This window comes from Diabrotica virgifera, chromosome 7 (genome assembly GCF_917563875.1).
Source record: "Diabrotica virgifera virgifera chromosome 7, PGI_DIABVI_V3a".
Taxonomy (NCBI): Eukaryota; Metazoa; Arthropoda; class Insecta; order Coleoptera; family Chrysomelidae; genus Diabrotica; species Diabrotica virgifera.
Window position 1 is genome coordinate 58153532 of NC_065449.1, and position 26338 is coordinate 58179869.

The 26338-nt window shown below is 33.3% G+C and overlaps 1 protein-coding gene across 2 annotated transcripts in view; it reads right to left on the bottom strand.

Moving 5' to 3' along the window:
- Positions 1 to 26338, bottom strand: part of LOC114335358 (proline dehydrogenase 1, mitochondrial) — a 219584-nt gene that overhangs the window by 86778 nt on the left and 106468 nt on the right. For both annotated transcript variants that reach the window (XM_050655614.1, XM_050655613.1), the window contains exon 3: positions 15983 to 16164. In XM_050655614.1, coding sequence (XP_050511571.1) covers positions 15983 to 16164 — 182 coding nt within the window. The remainder of the gene's footprint in view (positions 1 to 15982; positions 16165 to 26338) is intronic.

Sequence of the window (26338 nt, forward strand, 5' to 3'; positions counted from 1 at the left end):
ATCTATTTACATAAAAATTTGGGATTAGGATCATCTCACCCTGTACTTCATATTCTATATCATGCTTAAGGACGTTGATTATTTTTAGGGGTGTAAACTACCCCTTATTGTCAAAAATTATATAAAAACATTGTAAACTTTAATATGGGTAAAATTTGGTTTTGATTGGTTAAATAATGAATGTTTTATACTTTAGGATATAATATCATAATATTTCAACCCTTAAAAACCACCCTTAATAACATTACAGTTTTTATAAGTAGATATTTTAATAGGTCAATACAGAAAAAAAGTAGAATTAAAGAATTACAAAAACATTTATTTACACAAAAATACGAATTTACAAATATATACAAATACAAATAGTTTTTTAGTCATCTTCCAGTATACGAACCGGTTCTGTGGTATTATACATACATTGAAAATTATCCATAAGCGGACTATCCGAATTTTTCAAAAAAAAAAATCGTTTTTTAAACATAACTCCTTCACTTTTGGCGATAAAAAGTTTTTTCAAAAATGACTTTGTAGGATTTTTGAAGAGTTATAAGACTGTGTAAACTAAATTCCGTAGAATCCCTTAGTTTTTAATTAGGGTGGGTTTAAAGGGCTCGAATAAGGGGGTGTGTGCTCGTAAATAGAGGATTTAAACAGCTATATCTCGCTAACTGTTCACCAAAATTAAAATCTATGTACAAGAGAATTTTGGCTATTAAAAAAGCTACAATTTAGTAGTCCATCATTTTTTTCGTATCTCCAGTATTTTCGGAGCTATTTTGAAGTAAAAGGTAAAAAATTGGAAATTCCAAAAAATTATTTTTTCTTTAAACTCAAATTTTTCTAAAACTAGGCCTTCTAAATAGGTCAAACTTCTTGATTGTATTTATAATATAAATATAAAAGGAATTACAGAAAGGTGAAGACCAATTTTTAATTAGGAGGGTAGTTAGGGGGTTGTTTTCACTGATTTTTTCATAGAGAAAAGCAAGTACCGACATTTTTCTGATCATAAGTCGCTTAATATTCAGGCTAGAAACTTTTCATTATTATTTTTTGAAAGGCCTAACTGTATGCTTGAAAAAAGGTTATTTAGGTTTTCCTCGAAAAATGCAAAGTTTTTCCGTTATTTCACTTTGAATATTTCAAATTATGCATTTCACGAAAATAGCTAACCTTTAACAATGCCGTATCTCGGTTTGCATTGGTCTTAAAGATATTGCAGAAAAAGAATTTGGTTTGTGTTACTAAAAGATACAATTTTGATATCTACAGTTTTTTTGATTAAATGCATATTTTTCGAGGTATTCTCAAAAAACCCTCTCAAAAAGTCGATTTTTTCATCGAAAAACTTACTTTCAAGCGCGAATAACTCGAAAAATATTAGTTTTACGAAGAAAATGTAAAAAACATTTTTTTCTTAGAATTACTCTTTACATCGATTTACATAGTTAAAATGTTATAAAAAATTCCCGCCCCCGAGATGGGGTGGCAACCACCCCCAAGGTTTTAGCGTACAGCGGCATGATATAGAAAAAGATCCTTTTAACTATTCCCTACCTTCTGTAAAAATTTCAAGTAAATCCATGCTGGACGAAAAAATTGCGAGCCAAAATGCTTCATTTCCTCGACTAAAATCTTTTGATTTATTATAATTTGAAGAAAAAAAAAAACGTTGATTTAAAAGCAGCTGTATTGAATAAAATTCTTTGACATAAATACAGACATGCTCTGTCCCAAAAGTAACCTTCATTCATAACATCGAGCCAAAATATTCGCGCGCAATCTGTGTGATACGGGAGTGACCGGTAAATTTTAACGAACATATAGGACCTCCATTAACAGCGGTGTCTCGTTCCTAATAGCATATTTTTGTTTAAAGAGAATTCTCCGTTAAGATAGGAAAAATGACATCTCTCCCAAAATTAATTTTGGGAGTTCTATGTAATTAAAAAATAAGATTCACAGCAATTTTAACTCGCCACCCCCTCCTTTATTCCAAAAACTGTCAATTTTTCATTTTAATTTTTTTAGGTGGGACGAAATTAATTTAAAAATTCAAAATTCACACGCTTGGTATATGCTTTTAAATAAAATGTCTATTTTTTTTATAGAACCTTAGGTTGAGTGTACATAACCTCAAAATGCGATTAAAACAAGCGTAGAACTTTTTTTTTGTGAAATTTATTTTTTTTTTGTATTTTGTCTTTTATCAAAAACTATGTTTCTAATTTTATTCAGATTTTTCTAAGGTGCGCCCCTTTAAAAACCAGAAAAACTGGTTTTTAGGGTTTTATGGGATTTACCCAATTTTATAGACTTGGCATGAAGGTTTTTTATAGCTTATATAATTTGAAGTAACTGAGTCCTTTGGCATATTCAAAAATTACGCGAAACACGTTCAAACCCCTCAAAAAAACTCTCCCCTACCTTTTTGTGGGAGTTTGAACATATTTATCCCATTTTTAAATGTCCTAAAGGATTCAGTTACTTTAAATTATAAATAACCTATAAAAAACCTTGATGGGGAAGTCTATAAAATGGAAAAAATCCCCAAGAACCCATAAAAAACAGAAAAAAATTAAAAATATAAATTTTGATAAAATAACCATAATAAAGAAAAATTAGAGCTGCAGACGTTTCCAAAAAACAGTTTGATATACGCTTAAAAAAAATAAAAATGCATTTTACGGTTGTATACATTCACCTACGGGTCTATAAAAAATGGGTGAAGTCGAGTTCGCTCCGCTTCGTTCAGGTATATTTTAGAAGGGTACGAATTGGCTCCCGCATGAATGCGGGTAGGCTCTCATATAATCGCGAAAACATTAGACATTGTTGCCAAATCGTGTAATATTTATACTGCTTAGGAAATTTACATAGTGATATAGACTTTTTATAGGAAAATTATACTTTTAGACAAATACTTTTAGAGTTTGTTTTAGTTCAACATTGGCACATGTGGCAATTTTAACACAAATTATCGGTGTCGACCGTTTTGCGCTCTTACCTGAAATCGGCCGGTTTGCGCTCTACACTCTAATACCCGAAAGTTAAGTTAGGACCGAAGGGTTAGGTCTTCCTCCTTTCCCATAGATATTTCTAGGAAGGTACCTGTTTCTAACAAAAAGAGAAAATTTGAAAGAAGTGACAACGCTGGGTGATATTTTCGACATGTTTAGGTAAAATAAATTTTGTCTATGGGAGCCAATTCGGACTCTACCTTTTTTAGTTCAGGTAAAATTCTTACCATTGGGAGCGAACTCGACCCCGTCCTAAAAAATAAACATGCTTTGTAAAAGACTCAATTATGCGTGTGATTTTTTGAAATTGTTAAATTGATTGCGATCTTAAAGGAGGGTACCTTTTATTTCTACATTTTTGCGTTCGTGGTATAGTTGGAAAAACTTTTTTAGACGAGAAAAGTGAAGATATAAGATATGCATGTGGATAGACGATATTATTTTCAAGAAAATTATGAGAATAAGGATAGAAAGAAGACAATTTTGCTATACTGTAGTTAAATATTTTATTATTTTATCACTAATTATTACACTAACTAAAGAATAAAAAAAACTAATTTAAAACAGAAACACACGAAAGAGAATTGATAAAGACAAAACAGAGAAAAGCAAGTATAAGGATGGGACAAAATGGGAAGACACACAAAAGACACACGTCCGGGAGACAGGAAAAAAGCGAAATATCTAAAAACTTAAGTCACAGAAAGGAGTAAAGGCTATCCACTTAGACCGGGAGATATTATACAGAAGTTCAGCCACGATTTTCTAAGTCCTGCCTTTTGAAATACTGGAAGGGTAGACGATGTACTTACAATCTGTGGAAACATCCACAAATTTCCTGTGACATTTTCCTGTAAAAATTAGATTTTCCCAAAAAATAAAAATAGGGTTTTGCGATGAATTTCTAAGTCCTGCCATATCCGTAGATAGACAGGATACTATCGATTTTATGAAGAACATTTTTTGGGCAGGAGGGTTGCAAACGGGGTAACGGAGTATATATGTATACAAACATGTAAGGAAAATAATGAAATTTTCATGATTTTCTAGGTCCTGCCAACTAAATAAACTAAACATATTTGTCTCAAAATGATAAAAAAAATATTGGCATGACGTCTCCTAATGTTTAAGTATACTTGTCCCTTGGAAAATTCTGCGGAAAATTTTCACCCTGATTCCGTGATTTTCTTAGTCCTGCCTTTAAAAAGTTATAATACTCAAATACAATCAATACCTTTTCGGTACTTGGCAGGAAGGTTAAACGGTTCTTGTAAGACGGCAGGAGTCCTAGATTTGTAAGAAAATTCGTGAAAAAGTCAACGATTTTCTGAGTCATGCCATTTTGCACATGTTTCAAGAATCTTAATATAAGTCTATTTACAAAGAGGCAGGATGGTTTTATGGTTATTTTGTATACAGGGTGGGGCATTAGTGTGACAAAGTCCAATTACTCGTTTGTCGTAAGATATACGAAAAAAGTTAAAAGGGCCACAGTGATTTAACAGTATTTTCTAATATACAGGGCTACCCGTTTTCACAGGGTGACACAAATTTATGTTTTTTTAAATGGAATACCCTGTATATTTTTACATTTTTGGATTCTACTCGATGTTCTCTTTAATAAAATATAGTGTTTTGAAATATACGAGGTAGTTTAAAATATAATTACGTTTTTTTGTTAATTTTGTAGGAACATTCACACCCTATACATATTGTTAGTGATTTGATATCCAAACTTCTATTAATTTATGTTTAACCCATTCGCGGACACGCTGTCATTTTATACACGTAGTCTTATGGAGTAAATGACTTCATATGCAGTCATGACCGCGAATGTGTTAAACGATTTTTAATATAGTCTACTATTGTCAGTTATTAATAACCAAAATGTTTAATTTTAGTATACGGGTTTGGTTGAAACTCGGAATAAGTATTTTCTGAGTGTTCTTAAATGGGACACCCTGTATTTTAGTATTATAATAAAATGATATTTTATGGTACCTTTTTATTTGTTAAGCATTTTCTATACCATATTTATATATTAATTTCGGCAGTAAATTGATACAGACAGATTACTCAGGTGGTTTTTGGGGTTTCTGAACAAGAATGTCACATTAGAACAGATCTTTACCTAGTGCTCGGGGTGACTAATATACACGCCATATTCTTAAATTGCGAGGTTTTCAGACACTAAAGTGATGCAAGTAGATTACTCGAGGAGTTTTGTGGTTGCTGAACATGAATACGCCATCAGAATCGACCTCCCAAAAATTTTTAAATTCGAGATCAGTCACCCTGGGCACCAGGTGCTCGAGGGTCGGTTGTAATGTCATATTCGTGTTCGGCCATCCCAAAAACCCTCGAACAATCTGTTTTCTTTAATTTATTGCCGATATCCCACGACACTCCAGATGACGAGCCTTAACAGCAACTATGGGCACTAGGTGATTCGGAGGTCGGTTCTGCTTGCGTATTCGTAACTCCATAAACCTCCCAAATAACAAAATTTTGCCCTTAATACACTGATTTTGACAGGTTTATGCACTTTTGGATGCATGTTATGCACTAAGTGTCAGAAATGCTTAAAAGTTAGACAGAAAATTTATTCGATAAAATATCCGTTTCCGGAATAAGTACTAAAAATTGTCAATTGATAATTGACATTTGACAATTGACCTCTGGAAGATAAATAAGTGTACCAGTTTTCGTTTTTCCAAATAAAAGCGTTCTGCAGGTATTTTAAAGAAACTAATTACAAGACTTCGATATGCTTCTTCTAGGCGAAGCATATCGAAGCAGAGATCGTCCGCCAACCAGATGGTCTGATGACATCAAACGGATCGACAGAAACTTGATGCAGACAGCACAGGACAGAAATGCATGGAGAAGACTGAGGGAGACCTATATCCAGCATTAGATAGATCCGGGTTGGATTATGACGATGATGAATTACAAGACGACATCTTTAAAGAGCTCTAGCTTTCCACGGAAGCATTTTTGAACTAGGTGAATTGAGTTAAATTTTCTTAAAATTATCTGAGGAATCTCCGGTTTTCGTTTGTTATGAGAGCTTCTGGACACCCTGTATAATATAATGGGTAGGTAAATTCCCTACTATAACCAATAAATTGTAAAAATTGTTTATTTACTTTTATTGCGTTTACTTAGATAAAAATATGATCTAATCACTTAAAATAAAGATGTTACAGTTTGCTATTAGATTTGAAAAGTGTGTAAAAATTCCGAGACATTATTCAGGAAAATAATATTTAATAGGATACGATTGTTTTAATGATATACAAATTAATTTTTTGTATTATTCATCTTTGCGGTTATCCTGCCAAGTTGTATGTATGACTCAGAAAATTGTGGTGATATGAATATGTTTGTATAACACCCTGAAATAATTTTACAGACACACAATTTAATTTTTTTATACGAAATAACTATACAACCATCCTGCCTCTTTGAAAATAGATTTATATTAACCTTCTTGAGATATGTGCGAAATGGCACGACTTAGAAAATCGTGTAATTTTCCACGAATTTTCTTACAAAATTTTTAACTATATATAGTAAAAAGGTGTAACTAAACATCCTGCCATTTTGAATAATGTCTACTGAAATTATTTATTTTATAACAAAATATATTTTATGACTTAGAAAATCACGGAACCAGAGTGAAAATTTTATACAGAATTTTCCAAGAAACAAGTGCAGTTAAACATTAGGTGACGTCATGCCAACATTTTTTTGGTCATTTTGAAATAAATATGATTAATTTATTAAGTTGGCAGGACTTAGAAAATTATGAAAATTTCATTATTTTCATTACATGTTTGTATATCTGTATACACCCTTAGTCCTTTTGCAACCGTCCTGCCCAAAAAAATTTCTTCATAAAATAGATAGTATCCTGATATTCTATGGATATGGCAGGACTTAAAAATTCACCGCAACTCCCAATTTTTTTTTTCATGGAAAATCTAATTTTCACAGGAAAATGTCACAGGAAACCCGTGGATTTTTCCACAAATTGTAAGCACCTTCTTTAACCTTCCAGTATTGCAAAGGGCAGGACTTAGAAAATCGTGGTTGAACTTCTGTTAATATCTCCCGGTTTAACTGCCAAATACTAAGACCTACATTATATTTTATCTTGGTGTGAAATTGTTCAGTTTCGTAAGGTATATCTTTCAATAATGTCTAAACAGCTAACCTAATAAAAATACAATCAGTCTTGATAATTACCAACTTTCGGATCTAAAACGGAACTTGCTAAAGCTACCTGCTGCCAAGAAAAACAACACATTCACAAACAACGTTCATAGTAATTTAAGCAGCACAATCATATCTAAATGTCATTAAAGTGGGAATAACCTATAGACCAGTGGTTCCCAACCTTTCATGTCTGGCGACCCACCTTCTGATGTTTTTCCATATTCGCGTCCCATCTCTCACCCATGATGATATATATGTATGTTATTCAGCTACTGTAAGAGCCACGCCGCGACCCATCTAAAATTCGCCCGCAGCCCACTAGTGGGTCGCGACCCACCGGTTGGGAAACGCTGCTATAGACTATTGACCAGGGCATTTATTTATAACAAAAAAGAGCGGAATAAATCGATTTTGAAACATAGCAACTATCGACAAGTAAATTTTTGCATTGTATTCGGGATGATGTCAGGAAAAAGTCTTCAATAGAAAAATACCCTTGCCTGTCTGTGGCTGCTCTTCTCCATACACGGACTCCTAAAAGGGCTTGTGCGTCGCTGTTTACTGTGTCTTCCCAGCGCTTTCGTGGCTTCCCAACCGGTCTCTTTCCTTGCATTCTAGGATTCAGTGCTCGTTTTGGTAGCCTATCCTCTCTCATTCTTATCACATGTCCGGCCCATTGCAATATTTGTATTCTAATGAAGTCTGACAGGGGCGTTTCCTTATAAAGTTGATAAAGCTCGTTGTTGTATCGACTTCTGAAGATTCCGTTTTCCCTCACAGGTCCTAGTATTCTCCGAAGTACTTTCCTTTCGAATGTGTCGAGTTTGTTTTTGGATGTTTATCGAATGTGTCGAATTACGGATGTGAGAGGTGGCATTCGGATTTTTGCAGATAAAGTTAGGTGACCCCTTCAGTAATAATAATTGACTTATGCTCCTTCTCAAATATGCTCGGAACATTAATAAAAAAATTAAAATATTTAAAAATTTCGAAAAACATCGATTTTTTCTGCTTTCTTTGCTTATAACTTTAAAACGGTTCGTTTTGGAACAAACTCATACAGTAATAAAATAAAGATAATTGAATTTTGTATGATATACGACTGGTAAAAATGTCTTAAGGTATTACCTTTTCTGCAATATAGCAATAAATACAAAATAAGGGGGCAAAATACGCCTGTTGTTATTCAATGTTTCTTAATCACTTTGGTGGCACTTATAACCTTAGTAATTCGCTTAGAAAATTCTTATAACTTACTTAAATGATCTACCAAATTTCATTAAAATCGACCTAATAGATTTTGCATAATAAATTTGCAATGTAAATGTTTTTAAAAAAGTTCAAATTTTTTAAAATCTTTCTGAACAAAAAGTAGACCATAATTTAGAAGTTGGCTAATTTTTTTACATATAAAGAGGTGTTCTACCTATCTAATACACTTTACAGAATTAAAATCGGATTACTTAAGGGGCCTCAGCAATGGTTTAAAATTACAAACAATTTTTTGGCTTATAAACAAATAGCTTTGTTTAATAATAAAAAAATTAATTTTTAGCAATGCAAATAATTAAAACCGGTATAATTTGACTTAAACTTTCAAATGCTGTTAGCAGAATTGCTATTTTATTTTTTAATCAAAAAGTTATTCTCGTTCAAAAATTGCAATTTTTCGATTTTTTGAATGTTCCACCGCGTTTATCTCGAAAACTATGCATCCTACGAAAAAACTTGTAAGAACATTTTTTGCTTAGAATTACCCAAGAAATACAAAAAAAAATGTTTTATTTTGCGAAAAATCGATGTTATGTAATTCCTCAAGCTCTTTGTTTATAACAATCTTATCGACATCCGGATCAACTGTTACCCAAAAAATTTGTGTTCTACGGGTCAAAATACATAAAAAACTTGGGTAAGTCCATCTAAATAAAGGAGCCCGTAGCACTCCCCTCCTGGACACAGCGCTAGTTTGTTTATAAGCCAAAAAATGGTTTATAACTTTAAAACATTGCTGAGGCTGCTTAAATAATCCGATTTCAATTCTGTAAAGTGCATTAGATAGGTGGAGTGCTTCTTTGTATGTAAAAAAATTGACAAATCTTTGTATGTTCTAGTTTTAGTTGTGCAAGATTTTAAAATTTTTTAATTTTTTTAAAAAAGTTTAGATTGCAAAATTATTATGCAAAATCTAGTAAGTCAATTTTAATGAAATTTGGTGGACGGTTTTAGCACATTACAAAAATTTTCTAAGCGAATTAGGAAGGTTCCAAGTGTAACCTAAGTGATGGAAAAACATTGAATAAAGACAGGCTTGTTTTGCCCCCTTATTTTATATTTATTGCTATTTTGCAGCAAGGGTGTTAAATTAAGACATTTTTAACCAATCGTATCTGATAGAAAATTTAATTATCTTTGTTTTATTCCTATACGACTTTGTTCCAAAATGAATCGTTTTAAAGTTATAAGCAAAGAAAGTAGAAAAAAAAACGAAATTTTTTGAAATTTTTAAATATTTTAATTTTTTTATTAATTTTCCGGGCATATTTGAGAAGGAGCATAAGTCAATTATTATTAACGAAGTTATCACCTAACTTTATCCGCAAAAATCCGAATGCCACCCCTCACATTTACCTAAAAACAGATCCTTCCTGGTCTATATCTTATTTAAAATAGTTCACGATATTTTTTACGATGACTCATACTTATTTCAAATACAAAAGGTATTTTTAAGGTTCACATAATATATGACAAATTACAAAAAACATTATACAGGGTGTTTCATTAATAATTGGAAATATTTTAACTGTAGTTTTCTGGGCTCAAAATATTAAGGTTGAACCTTAATCACTTAGTGCGAAAATGCTTCCTACAGGAGCTAGAGCTCTTCGAAGATGGCGTCTTGTAATTAGTTTTTTGAAATAGCTCCAGAACGCTTCCATTTAGAAAAATGAAAACTGGTGCGCCTATTTATTTTCCAGCGATAAATCGATTTTATAAATTGCCAATTTCTAGTACTGGTCACAGACGTCCCTTTTGGGTACTGCAACAGTTATTTTGGACACTGGATTATCAAATTGTGAGGTTTTCAAGCACTAAGAGGTACTTTTGCATTAAGTCGGTAGAAAACATAGTTTTCTAGAAAAATCGATTTGAAAATTTTTTGTACTTTTCATGTGAAAGAAATTAAAAAAAAAAATAGAAAACAAAACTGATACTGGTTTATTTATCTTCCAGAGATGAATCGATTTCATCAATAGCGAAGTTCTAGTATCGGTCATATGCGTCCTTTTTATGTAAATCAACATTATTATTTGATATTTGATCGCATTATTTTTTGTCTTTAATTTTTAAGTATTTTCGACACTAATTAAAAAATAATAATTTTATTTCAAATTCAAGAGACGAAAAATTTTCAACTCGATTTTCCAATGTCAAAAAGTTAAAGACAAAAAAGTTATGCGAGAAAATAACCGTCGCCCTACCCAAAAGGGACTTCTATGATTGGTACTAGAAATTCGCAATTTATGGAATCTATCTCTAGAAGATAAATCCCGGTATCCCGGTAGAAGGGTATCCCGAATGAAGTACGTGCCTCCTAGTGGCGGGATACGGGCAACAATACATTGGCTTATAGGGCAGTCCTTACAGTAGGGATCCTGGCCTATACAGAAAAATGCAGGCGGGTGTGGGGTAATACTGCACTTTGGTTGCATTGGTGGTGTATTGGCTAAACGTGCAGGGCAGGATATGGTGCTGATAGAAAAGGCATTCAGGCATCAAATATCCAAAAATCTTTTCAGGCCATAATAATGAAAAGACCTTCTCCAAACGCAATAAAAACTTATACTGAAATGATGGCATCTCCTGAGGTAAAATGTTCCGGAAGTAAAATGAGCCTCCATTCGGATCTCCGGGTGAGGACTATCTCAGGGGGAACACCATTGCAGGTTAGAAAAATCAGGATAGGGTCTTGGAATCTTGTTAGTCTTACAGGTAAGAGTCTGGAGTTAGTGGATGCGCTCAAACGAAGAAGAGTTCAAATTGCTTGTATTCAAGAAACTAGGTGGAAAGGACAAAAGGCGAAAGAACTAGGTGATGGATATAAATTGTGTTATGTAGGGAGTAGTAACACTAGAAATGGAGTTGGTATAATTGCTGATAGTGAAATGAAAGATAACGTAGTAGAAGTTGTAAGAACGAGTGATAGAATGATGATGTCAGTGAAATTTGTAATTGATAAAGAGGTATTGAATGTTGTGTGTGTGTGTATGCTCCTCAAATAGGTCTGGGTGAGAATGAAAGAAGAGCTTTCTATGACCAATTAGGAGACGTACTGAGTGATATTCCAGCAGAGGAGAAAGTTATAATAGGAGGTGATTTCAATGCACATGTGGGCCAAGCCAAGACAGGATATGAAACAATACATGGGGATTAGGCTTTGGAACTAGAAATGAAGCTGGAGATGACATGCTAGAATTAGCAACAGCATTGGATATGGCGATTGTTAACACATTCTTTAAAAAGAGAGAAACTCAAATTATTACCTACAAAAGTGGACAACATCAATCCCAAATAGACTACTTCATGATAAGGAAAGAAGATATACGTGAATGCAAGGACTGCAAGGTAATAGTTAGTGAGACAGTAAGCCAACAACATAAGCTGCTTGTTCTGGACATCGAAGTAAAAAAGCGAAACTAAACAAAAATATCGGAGAGGACCACAAAAAATCAAGTGGTGGATGCTAAAAGATGAGAAGGAAGGTCTATTCAGGGAAAGAATAGTAGAAAAAATATGTTGGAACATGAAAGGAAGCCCTAACACAATTTGGAGAAAAATGGCCAATATTATTAGAGAGACGGCTATTGAAATACTTGGGAAAACGCCAGGAAAGAAGTTTGAGGATAAAGAGACTTGGTGGTGGTCGAATGAAGTACAAGGAAAAATAAAAGAGGAGAGAAAATTATATAAAAAATGGCAAGAAACCAGATCGGACATAGATCTTCAAAACTATACGGTCGCCAAAAAGGAAGCGAAAGTAGCAGTAGCAAAAGCTAAAGCAGAAGCGTATTCAAACCTATACGATCAACTTGATACCAGGGAAGGCGAAGCAAAGATATATAAAATAGCCAAACAGAGAGCAAAGAAAGCAAGAGATTTTAATCAGATTAGATGTATCCGAGATGAAAATAATAAAATACTAATTCACGAAAAGGATGTCAAAAAGAGATGGAGAAAGTATTTTGACAGTTTATTAAATGAAGAATTTGACAGACAGCCTGTGGAGTTAACGGAGACAGTAACAGCAATGGTTACCAGAATAACAAACGAGGAAGTGGCTCAAGCGCTTCAAAAAATAAAGAAAGGAAAAGCTGTCGGACCAGATGATATTCCTGGGGAAGTATGGAGAGCATTGGGAGAGACAGGAATAAGTTGGCTAGCAGGTCTATTTAATAGAATTATGGAAGTTGGACAAATGCCAGACGAATGGAGAAGCAGTATATTAGTACCTGTCTACAAAAACAAGGGAGACATACAACAATGCACAAACTACAGGGCTATAAAACTACTTAGCCACACCATGAAAATATGGGAGAGAGTAATTGATAGACGGATACGTGAAGAAACCGAAATATCCGATAATCAATTTGGCTTTATGCAGGGCAGATCAACAACAGATGCAATTTTCATTGTAAGGCAACTGATGGAAAAATACAGGAATAAAGAGACCAACGCTCATATGGTATTCATTGATCTTGAGAAAGCATATGATAGAGTTCCTCGAGAGATTCTGTGGTGGGCATTCAATAAGAAAGGAGTCCCTGGCGAATATGTAAAGATTGTGAGAGATATGTATGAGGGAGTAACGACTAGTGTTAGAACAGGTGTGGGAGAGACTGATAAATTTCAGGTAAAAGTAGGATTGCACCAAGGCTCGGTGCTTAGTCCTTATTTATTCTCATTAGTTTTGGACCAGATAACAGCGAAACTACAGGGTAGTATTCCATGGTGCCTAATGTATGCTGATGATGTAGTGTTAATAGGAAATAGTGAAAGAGACTTAGAACAAAAACTGGAACAGTGGAGACAAGCTCTGGAGGAAAAAGGTTTAAAACTTAGTAGGACAAAAACAGAGTATTTGGATTGTTCATTTAAAGATGGAGTTACTACAAATAAAATGGTATCTTTGGATGGTGAAATGATTGTGAAAGGCAATAGTTTTAAGTACCTAGGATCGGTATTACAGAGTAATGGAGAAATAGATGGAGATGCATGCAGTAGAATTAGGGCTGGATGGATGAAGTGGAAAGAAGCGAGTGGTGTGTTGTGTGACAGAAAAATTCCAATGAAGCTGAAGGGAAAATTCTATAAAACAGCCGTAAGACCGGCTATGATGCCCGGAACTGAATGTTGGGCAGTGAAAAAGAAAGAGGAACAACGAATGCATGTGGCGGAAATGAGAATGCTTAGATGGATGAGTGGAGTGACAAAGAAGGATAAAATTAGAAATGAGTATATTAGGGGAAGTCTAGGTGTGGCACCAATTGATGCCAAAATGAGAGAGCATAGGTTAAGATGGTTTGGTCATGTTCAACGTCGAGACGTTAATCACCCAATACGAAGAATAGCTGAAGTGCAGATTCCTGGAAGGAGTAGGAGAGGAAGACCAAAGAAGACCTGGGGGGAGACGATAAGGCAGGACATGTTGGTAAAAGGGATTAACATTGATATGACCCAAGATAGAATTGCGTGGAGAAATGCAATTAGGGAAGCCGACCCCGCATAGGGATAAGGCAAAGAGAATGATGATGATCTCTAGAAGATAAATAGGCGTACTTACCAGTTTTCTTTTTCTAAATAGAAGCGTTCTGGAGGTATTTAAAAAAAAACTGATTACAATACACCATCTTCAAAGAGCTCTAGCTCCCGTATGAAGCATTTTAGGACTAGGCGATTTGGGTTAAACCTCAATATTTTGAGCACATTTTGACCAATTATTAATGAGAAACCGTGTATATCACTGAACATTTTCATCCCAAAGCGTTGCCTAGACGAGACTTTTTTTGAATAACAATTTATTATTAAAATACTTATAAAAATATTGAATGGGTTGCATATGTGAGTCCATATTAAATGTAGTAATGAAACACAGACTTACTCACAATCATTTAATAATACTTTGACGACCGGTTTCGATCTCTACACTATTCAGATCATCTTCAGGTCGGCGTTACAAGTAGTTAAATACTACAATTAAAGAAAACCAGAGTTAGAACATTGTCTGGTTGTACAAATGCTAATAGAAAGCCAAAATTTGAAAAAAAATTGAAAAAAGTTTTGAAAAGGGGGTATGCAGCTGTTGACATTTCAGAACAACAAACCGATACATACAAATGCACACCTATGAGAAACAGATACTCATAAGCATGTGTAATCACACGGATGCATGCAGTTTATGACTATTTGTTGAAAAAGGTAAAAACTTTTAAAATTTAAAAAAACTTATTAAAAATATTAATCAAAATTAAAAATTAAAAATGCTTCAAAACTCAAAAATAATAAATAGTAATATTACTATTTATTAATTTTGAGTTTTGAAGCATTTTTAATTTTTAATTTTGATTAATATTTTTAATAAGTTTTTTTAAATTTTAAAAGTTTTTACCTTTTCCAACAAATAGTCATAAACTGCATGCATCCATGTGATTATACATGCTTATGAGTATCTGTTTCTCATAGGTGTGCATTTGTATGTATCGGTTTGTTGTTCTGAAATGTCAACAGTTGCATACCCCCTTTTCAAAACTTTTTTCAAATTTTTTTAAAATCTTGGCTTTCTATTAGCATTTGTACAACCAGACAATGTTCTAACTCTGGTTTTCATTAATTGTAGCATTTAACTACTTGTAACGCCGACCTGAAGATGATCTGAATAGCGTAGAGATCGAAACCGGTCGTCAAAGTATTATTAAATGAAAAATGAATAACCATTTTCAATTTCGTTGCAAAACGAAAATACAGCCGAACCATATTCCAGTCCAATCAGAGAGTGCCGCAAGCACCTCTACCGGTTTCGAAACTTCTTAGTCTCTCATCAGGAGGCACATATGCTGCTCTCCCTGATCCAACCAAAACAAACCCCAGCGTGCAGTCCCGAATTGCAACGAACGAAAAGGCATAGATGCCCTAGCGGCAACTGCTAGCAAAAGACTAAGTTTTCACTCTAATGGCATACAACATATCCCACCAGAATGAAAACAATGGGAACCTTCTCTGGTTACACCTCCGAGGCTTCTACAATTTGCAAGCCATACGGATGCTGAGACTAAGGAAGATGAGGGAATTCTACAATTTACAATTCACGAAATTCACGAAATTGAAAATGGTTATTCATTTTTGATTTACATTTACTCTTTGTGGAGTATGAAGGGAACCAGTCTCGTTGGAACTTTACCGCGCTGAGCAGATGGGACGTGAATTATAAATTGTAAAATTGCCTCACCTTCTTTAGCCTCAGCATCCGTTATGGCTTGCAAATTTTAGAAGCCTCGGAGGTGTAACCAGAGAAGGTTCCCATGGTTTTCATTCTGGTGGGATATGTTGTATGCCATTAGAGTGAAAACTTAGTCTTTTTTCTATTATTAAATGATTGTAAGTCTGTGTTTCATTACTACATTTAAAATACTTATGTTTAAAATTTCACTTCATCTCATATCGGTAGCATAAACTAAACTTTGCATTACCTGCTATGGTTTCCAAGCATTTGATGAATGTTTCCGTGTTCTTCTCGCACTGGGCTTCATTGAGGTAGAAGTATGTCCTCGCTGACTGTACTTTGTATCTTCTGTCGGCGAATGTCTTATCCACATGGTACTGCTTTAGAGGTCCCTCGACCTTTTCTTCTCCTGCTTCGGGAACTGAGGACCTTAAATAAACAGATTTTTTTGGTAAAATTGTTTAAGGCCTTTATTTTGAATATGAAAAATTTGAACCTCTTCATTAAAAGAATGATTATGATCTAGAATAGAAGGAAGTGCGTACGTAGAATCTGTTTTTCTATTATTGAAAGCCCTTTGGTGTTCTGCTATACGTTTGTCAAAGGTTCTGGCAGTTTGACCAATGTAAGTTTTCAGTGTTTTATTGTTCAATAAAAACGTACTAAAGAATAATTGATGAGTCACATACTACAGTTTGATATTTGAGGGAAATTGTTAGGCTAATCAATTTAAACAAATAAAAAGGAAAGAAATAAAAATGGGTTGGGTGAACTGTACTAAGGAATTATTTATGAATATCAAAGTGAAATATATTTTAGTCTTGGCGGATTATCGAAAAAAAGCCATTTTTGGAGTAAGTTTGTTAGCAGTTATTTTATTGTTAGAATCGAATCTTCTAGATTGCTTATGTATTAGTAATGTCTGTTTGCTTGAAAAGTCCGCATAAAGTGTGCTATTTTGTTTATTAACAAATATTTCGTTATCACTGATAATTAATCTTGCAACTAATAGTCCAATTAATACTAAATTATTATTAATAATAAAGTATTACGAGAGATGTCGCTGTTTTGCGTCTCAAAAGGTGGATTCATTGCATCGCGATGTTTTCCCTTAAATAGGCAGGGTTTGTTGATTTTGTTTTAGAGTTGTGACTGCATAGCTTCACTGAGGATGCATGGGATGCTGAAATAGCTATATGGAGATGGTGGTCCAACTCTGAATCAAATGAAAACAAAAACTGCCTTTATCTTTTTCATCTTTACTCAGATTAGAGTACCGGAAACTGTCTTTCGGTCCTTTTCCTAGGCAAAAAGGAGTAAATACGTGGCCTTGCTTCCTTCTATATTCGTCGTCTCTTGTGCTTATATATTGTAAAAGCCGGAGATATGAGATGCAGCCAGAAAGCAGTTTTTTAACGAAAAGTCTTGGATTTAAATTATTGTTTATTATTTTTATTTCAATTATTCTAATTATATAAAAGTAGTACCCTTTGTATCTAGGGCTTTTCGTCTTCCTCGTATTACGAGAGATGTTGCTGTTTTGTGTCTCAAATGGTGAATTCATTACATCGCGATGTTTTCCCTTAAATAGGCAGGGTTTGTTGATTTTGTTTTAGAGTTGTGACTGCATAGCTTCACTGAGGATGCATAGATACTGAAATAGCTATATGGAGATGGTGGTCCAACTCTGAATCAAATGAAAACAAAAACTGCCTTTATCTTAATAATAAATTATTGTTATATACAGTGAATCATTAAATTAAACCTAATATTGTTAATATTGCTCTTAAGCACCTAGTAATGGTCATGGTCTAATATCTACTAAATTATAGGGATGATTTTTATGAGTTGATATTAATTTAATTCTCTCGACTCTACAGTGCCGGCAAAAAAAATCTCTACATTGCCAAATAAATCACCAAATTTTCAGACAATTTGCATGCGGTCTGTCTGCGCTTGGAGGGGAGGGTAGGGGACGGGGGATAGCATATTTGCGACGGCAATTATCTGTAGTTTACGGACTGTTTAGCTTATTTAGGGTATTCTGCGCGTTTGCACTGTAAACAGTTAGATTTGTGCGGGTAGTCAGTGTTAAACTTCGTCTCATTTACCTCATAAAGTTTGAGATCGTCAAATTCCAAATTGAACTGACAAATATGGGTCGAAAGAAACTCACAAAAGAGGAGAAGGTTCATGCTTTAACATTGCTGGAGAAAGGAGACTCTGTAATTACCGTAGCACGTGATATTGGTGCTTCAAGGGGGGCTATTTATCAACTGAAATGTTCGGCTGCAACGTTTTAGTTGATAAATAGCCTCTTTTGAAACACCAATACGGTAATAAGAGAGTCCCCTTTCTCCAGTAATGTTAAAGCATGAACCTTTTCCTCTTTTGTGAGTTTCTTTCGACCCATATTGGTCAGTTCAATTTAGAATTTGACGATCTCAAACTTTATGAGGTAAATGAGACGTAATTTAACACTGACTACCCGCACAAATCCAACTGTTTACAGTGCAAATGCGCAGAATACCCTAAATAAGCCAAGCAGTCCGTAAACTACAGATAATTGCCGTCACAAATACGCTATCCCCCGTCTTTTACCCTCCCCTTCAAGCACAGACAGAACGCATGCAAATTGTCTTCAAATTTGGTGATTTAGTTGGCAGTGTAAAGATTTTTTTTGCCGGCACTGTAGACTATGTTTTTAAACAGCAAATATATAAGATTTAATTACGGAAACAGCTGTTTTTAAAACTAATAATAAAAGTTGGACACTAATCAAAATATTTAATATGCATATAAATTAATATTATTGGTCCTATATTTTCTAATTTTATTAATAAAATGTCTAGCAATTATATTAGCAGTTAATTGTCCACCTAATGTTCCAGGCCGAATTATATTCGAAAATCGTGTTTTTTTTTTCAATTATTGCTGTTTTACTCCGAAGATTTTAAATTTAAATCTAAAACACCCGAATTAAAATTCACCGTAATTTAATAATTAAAATTCACCGTAATTTAATTCTGCACAGAGATATTTTTTCCCGATTTCCTTTGACGAAAATAATCCCCAGAAAATCCGGGGTTTCCAAATCTTTTATTTTCAACTAAAATATTTTAGCTAGTAAATATATAGTAAATATATATAAAAGAAGAAAAAATATATAGCTACCCTTGCTTATAAATTATAAAAAAATTATCGAAAATCTTAAAATCTTTGATTAATAATAATATAACTATTAAACAAATATTCGATATTCTTATATTTGTAAATATGTAATTAGTTTGTACCTTAAACTCATTTTTTACAAATGGCTGCAAAAAGTTTTCAAGCATTCATTTTCAAGCTCTTCGAAGATTTTACACATTTTTTAAAATTAAAAAATAATAAAAAGAGAAACGTTAAATTGTTTATCTCTTTTTTTAACACTTCATAATTTTAATCAAAAATCAAAAATTTATATTTTGCCAATAAAATATTAAATGAGCATCTTATCTTTATAATCTTTCAAAGTTTGAGCAGTGTATGATTAATTTGGTTATTATTGCGACCGTAAATTTTTAATTAACAATTTAATTGTTGCTACATTTGTTCGATTTTCGTTATTTGATTATTAATAAATAATTACTTCTCTAAAATTTTAGTTGAAAATAAGGGACCGTTCTAGTATTACGTAACGCAGGTTGGGGGGGGGGGGGGTCAAAAATCTTCAAAAATTGCGTTACGCAATAGTTAAACGCCCATTAGTGCGTTACGTAGGGGGGAGGAGGGTCAAAAATCTTCAAAAATCGCGTTACGTAATACTTGAACGCTCCCTCAAAGATTTTGTTGGGAAACCCCGGATTTTCCAAAGAACATTTTCGTCGAAGGAAATCGGGAAAAAAACTATCTCCGTGCAGAATGAAATTACGGTGAATTTTAATTCGGGTACTTTCGGTTTAAAGTTAAAATACTCGGAGTCACCGAGCAATAATTGAAAGAAAAAACACGATTTCGGAGCGCTAATTTGTTAATAAACAAAGTAGCACACTTTCTGCGAACTTTGCAAACCGATATTACTAATATAAATGTTCAATCTTAAGATTTCAGCAATAACATATCTGCTAACAAACTTTCTCTTGTTTTTTTCCTAATTTGCCAAGAGTAATAATTAAATTAACCAGAGTGATAGGATCCAGGCTTGAAATTGGGGCAGTTGCGGACAGATGTTGTTTACAGTAGGAGAACCTCTCCTTTGCTCGATAGTAATGGATGGTTTAATCAGACCGCTAATTAGTCTAGGTTACGACGGTAACGAGGTGAAAGAAGTTACGGCAGTAACTTTTTGGGAACCGATGTTATTCTATTGCATACTACACGTGAACACAAGCAATATTGAAATTATGATCTTGGATATTACATAATAAGCTGACTAGAAAGAAAAATATATAAAGATTCAATAAGTTTCTCCATCTATTACTAATCACAGAAAGAACAAAAAAAAAGATGCCCCTTGTTGAGGCTATAGGATGTTCAAGATGCCTATAGGAATAAACTACCAATAGAAAAAAAATCTAGAAAATCAGAAAATTTTTTTGAGAGGACCAATAGCGATAAGTGCCATTACAATTATCAATAAATATGCATCAATCTCTACCAGCAACTAAACATTTTATACTAAGTATAAACTATTGTATAAATTTGAAACTGTATTCACCTTTAGCTACTTGGGAGCAACAACAGGGAAAACCGGAAAAGAGAGAACAGAGGAAAGAATTCTGAAGGGCAAAAAGACATATGGAATGAATAGAAATCTGCTGAGAAGCAAGACTCTAACTAAGAGAACAAAGATGAACCTATATAAGACCTATTGTTACATATGTGATGGAAACAACAACGATTAACAAGAAACAGGAAGATAGCTTTCTGAAATTTGAACGAAAAATAATGAGAACAATACTGGGCCACAATGTAACAAGAGAGGGAGAAATACGAATGAAACCAAATGCCGAGATTGAAGAAGAATTAAAGAGAGAAAATATAGTCCGATACATAAAATCTCTTCGCTTAGAATGGATAGGACATACAGAAATGCCCACAATCAGATGTGCTGGATGATGTAGAAGAAGACATACGAGCAATAATTGTGAAATACTGAAAAGTTCAGTGCAAGGACAGGAAGAAAAGGAAAAGAGTCACAACAACAAAGACACACAGCAAGCTATAAATGACAGAGACTCTACCTCTCCACCTCACCCAAGAATAGGATTTAGAATTATAGCATGGCATTAGCTATAATCCCTAGGTATTGTAATGCTTAATGAATGAATGAATAAACTATTTAGCGGATCTACTGCTTGGGTTATAATTCAAGCATATTTATGAAGTAATAAATATCTTCCCAGTAATTACCCGGCAAAATTCCTTAGACATTTTGTAATACAATGAATCCAGTAAGCATAGAACAAATATAATGAAAATAAAAGTAATGAGTAATATGATCAAATACGTTTTTTGCTTGAAATTCATTTATTTTAAATCCTGGCCTCCAACAACAAACTAAAGAAATCATCCGCCATTTTATGGTACCATACCAACCTCACATACAGCCACAACCGCACAACCCAAGTGCCGATCATTCCTCTCTCGTTCAAAGAGGAGAACATCAAACTCTCAGAACGCGAGGTCATATTCGCTACTAGGTGGCGTAGAGTACGTTCCGTACACTGAAGTATGACGTCACGTAAATATTTATTTACGACAAAATTAGAGAATTTGAAAGAAATAAACAGAAAATAAATTATACAATAATTAAAGAGTTCAAAAATGATTCCGTAACGTGTCAAACCGTTGCAGTACCTACAAGTTACTTTGAGCTAACTGAGTCCTGTCAAGGTTAGAGAAGAGGGTCATACATTTTTGAGCTAACATAAATATGATAACGATAATGAATAACGAACCAAGGATGTACAAACTTCGTTGCGCCATATTTTTTAATACGTGAAAAACTGCATGGTAAAGAATGGAACATGCATCAAATAATTAATATTGTATACAAACCTACATTACCACATGTGGCAGGCAGCTGTTATTAAGGGGGTAGGCGCAAAATCTTGATCCAATGATATTTAAATGCATTAATTTTTTCGAATTCTGAGAAAACTAATAAATATTTTTTTAAAACTTAAACGGAGTATGAAAGATTACATTATTACCGAGGGCCGAAAGTCCCCTAGAATAAACAAAAAGTTTCTTTTGAATGAAATATTTGAAATTAAAAATCACACTAAATTTCCTCTTTTTTTCACCCCCGTAACTTATTAAAATAAACATTATAGAAGTTTTCGGGGACTTTCGGCCTTCGGTAATAATGTAATATGTATTTCATTTTGCGTTTAAATTTTTCAAAAATACTTATTAGTTTTCTCACGATTCGAAAAAAAAATTAATGCATTAAAATAGCATTGGACCAAGATTTAGCGTGTACCCCCTTAAATGTTTAAGGTATTAACTAATTGAGCCATTTAACGGATTGTCCGGATATAGAAATAATATAATCAACACTTTTAAGTAATCCATGCTCCCGACTCTTATGCCTGGTTGCACCAACAGATCTTAAGGTCCATATTAGCTAAGCTCTACTTATAGATAGGGCCTCCTTGAGTATCACTTACGTTGCACCATAATTTTCGATTCTTACCTTATTCTCAATCATATCTATTACTACATTATGATATTTTATTATATATATTATAATTATATTATACATATTAATTCTTATGTTATTCTCGTCTTAAGCTTAAGATCTGTTGGTGCAACCGGGCATAAGTCAGTTTTGATCATGTTACGTACAACCCCTAGGACTAACTACTTTAAAGAATTGTTAACACCACAAGATCAAGATCTAAATGAAAACGTGGAAGAAGAGAAAATTATGTTAGGAAACCAGTAGAACGACCAACGAAAGAGGAAATTAAGGAAATTATAAATAGCAGCCGTATATGATAATAAGCCTCAGGATCAGACGGTATCAATATGGAGCTTATAAAATATGGCGAAGAAGGATTAAGAGAAAAATTGTACGATTTAATAAATGACATATGGGACGAAGAAAAAATGCCGAAAGAATGGTACAGAGGACAAATTATCACAATTCATAAAAAAGGAGACCATCAAATGTGTAATAACTACAGGGGACTGACGTTATTACACACAGCATATAAAATTATGTCGGCCTTAATACAACGAAAACTGACCGAAGCTAAGACGAATATCATAGTATTATAGGACAGTATCAATGCGGATTTATTAAGAGAAAGTCTACAACATATGTCATACACACGGTTAAACAAATTATGAAGAAAGTTCATGGATATAAAATAGACATTGAACTGCTAGACCTGGATCCCGCGTAAGAAAGAAAAGTTGATTAATAGCAAGCTAAAAATTTGTTAATAGCTTAACGGTATCTAGTCGGACAAACTTTGATGCACGGCAACACTGGAACAGGGGAAGTTTTAACTGTGGAGCATGATAAACGTGTCGTCCTGACAAGTTTATGATTGTGAAAAATAGCAAGTTGTTTTTAAGTTTATTCGATAGCCAACGTTATGTAATATATGAGAAAATGTTTGTCCGACAAAAATGTTGGGCATTTTAACGAGTCCGACACGTAGAACATGTCACATCACAGGAATTATGTTGGTGATGAATAGCAGTCTGATTTTTGCATGAGAGTTTAATGAAAGGTTAAAAAAGCAATTGGAAGTTCTGTCCGACAAAATGAATGGGAAGTTTTCGTAGTCGGACATTCTAAACAGGTAAGATATAGACAAAAATGCTGGTGATAAATAGCTTTCCGACAAAGACAAAATTTAATTAAGTAAATTATTCCTTACCAAGAATGACTGTTGTCGGAAAAAAATAAGGGGTAGATTTTGTAGTAGGACAATTTAAAAAAATAATTTTTGAAATTTCAATAAGGGGTGATTATCCTATGTCAAAAGTACCTGCAATCAATTACAATCGATATCTTTCGATTTATCTCAACATCATTTAGATACCTCACTGTAATACATTTATAGTAGATCAGGCAAATTATATTATGGATTGAGTGGTGTAGCTATCTTTGTCTGCCACATTCGCGGGATCGCTTGGTTAAAAGAGATAGATAGACCACCTATCGACTTTTTGCACTGTATTCCCTGTCTACCCTTATGTCTATGAATACATTTCCATTTAAGAAAAACTGTCACTTTTGACAATAATTCATAATAAATTGCAATCGTAACTTCAAATTTAAACTAATCGATTTATTTTGGCAGCAAATTATTTCTAGCCATGTGACATATTAATTACATTATTATTTCATTTGTAGAAAGTTGAGAAAAATTACGTTATACAATTTTAGTAATAATTTATTTAGGTACCCTTTTTCAATCAAGCAAAGCATTATAGCACGAAGAATGATATTCAATAGAATTTTCACAATTATCTGGCAACTGAATATCATTGAATTGATGACCAAGTATTTTACTAACTTTGTAAAATGTTCGAAAATTACTCAAAAATGTTCCGTTGAATGGTTTCACTTTTGATTTGGCGACTTAAAATTTAAACTGTTGACACTCAAAAATAGACACAAAAACACTCCATAGTTAATATAAATTTTTATTTCCAACACACGTGGCAAACAGAAACTCAGAGACCATGTACTTTCAAATACTACTTTGTATAGCACAAAGTGTCACACTGACAAATGCAGCCTTCTAATACATACTTCTAAGCATAATGTGTCATATTTACGCCTATTCTTATAAGCACCGAAGTTTTAGACTCTTCACATTTTTCAATGTCGTTTACAGGGTTAAGATTTGAGTATGGAAAAAAATGTATACAACGTTTTTTGTAGGAAATTTTCCGTACTTTCTGATGCGCCTAATTAGAAAACCCTAAGAGATTGCTTTCACATGTTCTTTGACATTTTTTATTGTCATTTTGAGAATATCTAGAACAAGCTCCACCCAAAAAAATAATTGTTTTGCAATATATACATGCATTGATACTTACCTCACTGTTTTTGGAGTGTGCATGTATATATATGAACATGCAAATATGTGAATATAAATAATAACATACAACTAAAATAGCTTTATCAATATGTGACTAAGTCATTCTGAAAAAATGTTTTTTATTTATTTCCTTCGATTTGCCCAAACTTTTTGTCCGACATATAACTTTTTGCGTTACAAAATATAATTTGTACATAAACAAATCAAAATTAGCTTGCTATTTATCACCAACATTTTTGTCTATATCTTACATGTTTAGAATGTCCGACTAGGAAAATTTCCCATTAATTTTGTCCGACAGAACTTCCAATTGCTTTTTTAACCTTTCATTAAACTCTCATGCAAAAATCAGACTGCTATTCATCACCAACATAGTTCCTGTGATGTGACATGTTCTACGTGTCGGACTTGTTAAAATGCCCAACCTTTTTGTCGGACAAACATTTCTTCATATATTATATAACGTTGGCTATTGAAGAAACTTAAAAACAACTTGCTATTTTTCACCATCATAAACTTGTCAGGACGACACGATTATCATGTTCCACCGTTAAAACTTCCCCTGTTCCAGTGTTCCTGTGCATCAATGTTTGTCCGACTAGACACCGTTAAGCTATTAACAAATTTTCAGCTTGCTATTAATCAACTTTTTTTTCTTAAGCGGGATCCAGGTCTATGCTTTTTATAGATTTTCAGCAAGCATTTGAGACAATAAAAAGATAACATTAGTGGTAGCTCTGAAAGAAATGGGAATACAAAACAAATTAAGTCGATTAATCAAAATGATAATGAGTAGAACTGTAGTGAGTAGAAGAACTCAAGTATTAGACACAGAAGAATTTGTCATAAATAAATGGGTTAGACAAGGAGATTCGTTATCAGCAACTCTGTTTAATCTTGCCCTGGAATAGATAGTCAGCAAAACCAACAAAGGTACCCTCAGAACGAGAGGACAAATAATAGCATACGCTGACGATACTGTGCTAATAACAAAAAATAGAAAAAGGATGGAAAGAATGTTAAATGAAATGGTAACAGAAGGAAAAGTGATGGGATTAAAAATAAACCTAGAAAAAATCAAAAATAATGAGATTTGATAAAAACTTTGAAAACGAAGAGATTAGAGTAGGAGAATACATTTTTGAAGAGTGAAAAAATTTAAGTATTTGGGAATATTAATAGTAAACAATGAAAAAAGAGAAACATAAATCAAAGAAAGGATAATTACATCAAATAAGACCTACTATGCAAATAAAAAATACTAAAAAATAAATTATTGGGCAAGAAATCGAAAATGAAGGTATACAAAACAATAATTCGACCGACGATGATGTAAGCAGCAGAAACTCTTAGCATGACAAAAAAAACAAGAGAAAAACCTTAGAATATAAGAAAGAAAAATACTAAGAGCAATATTAAGACAAATAAAAATATGTAAATGAAAATGAGTTTAGACAAAGAACGAATCTTGACCTACTAGTCCAATAAATGACCGTTTTGGAGTGTAATTTCCAGGGGCAACTCCGAATTGAATGAAAATTTGGATTTGG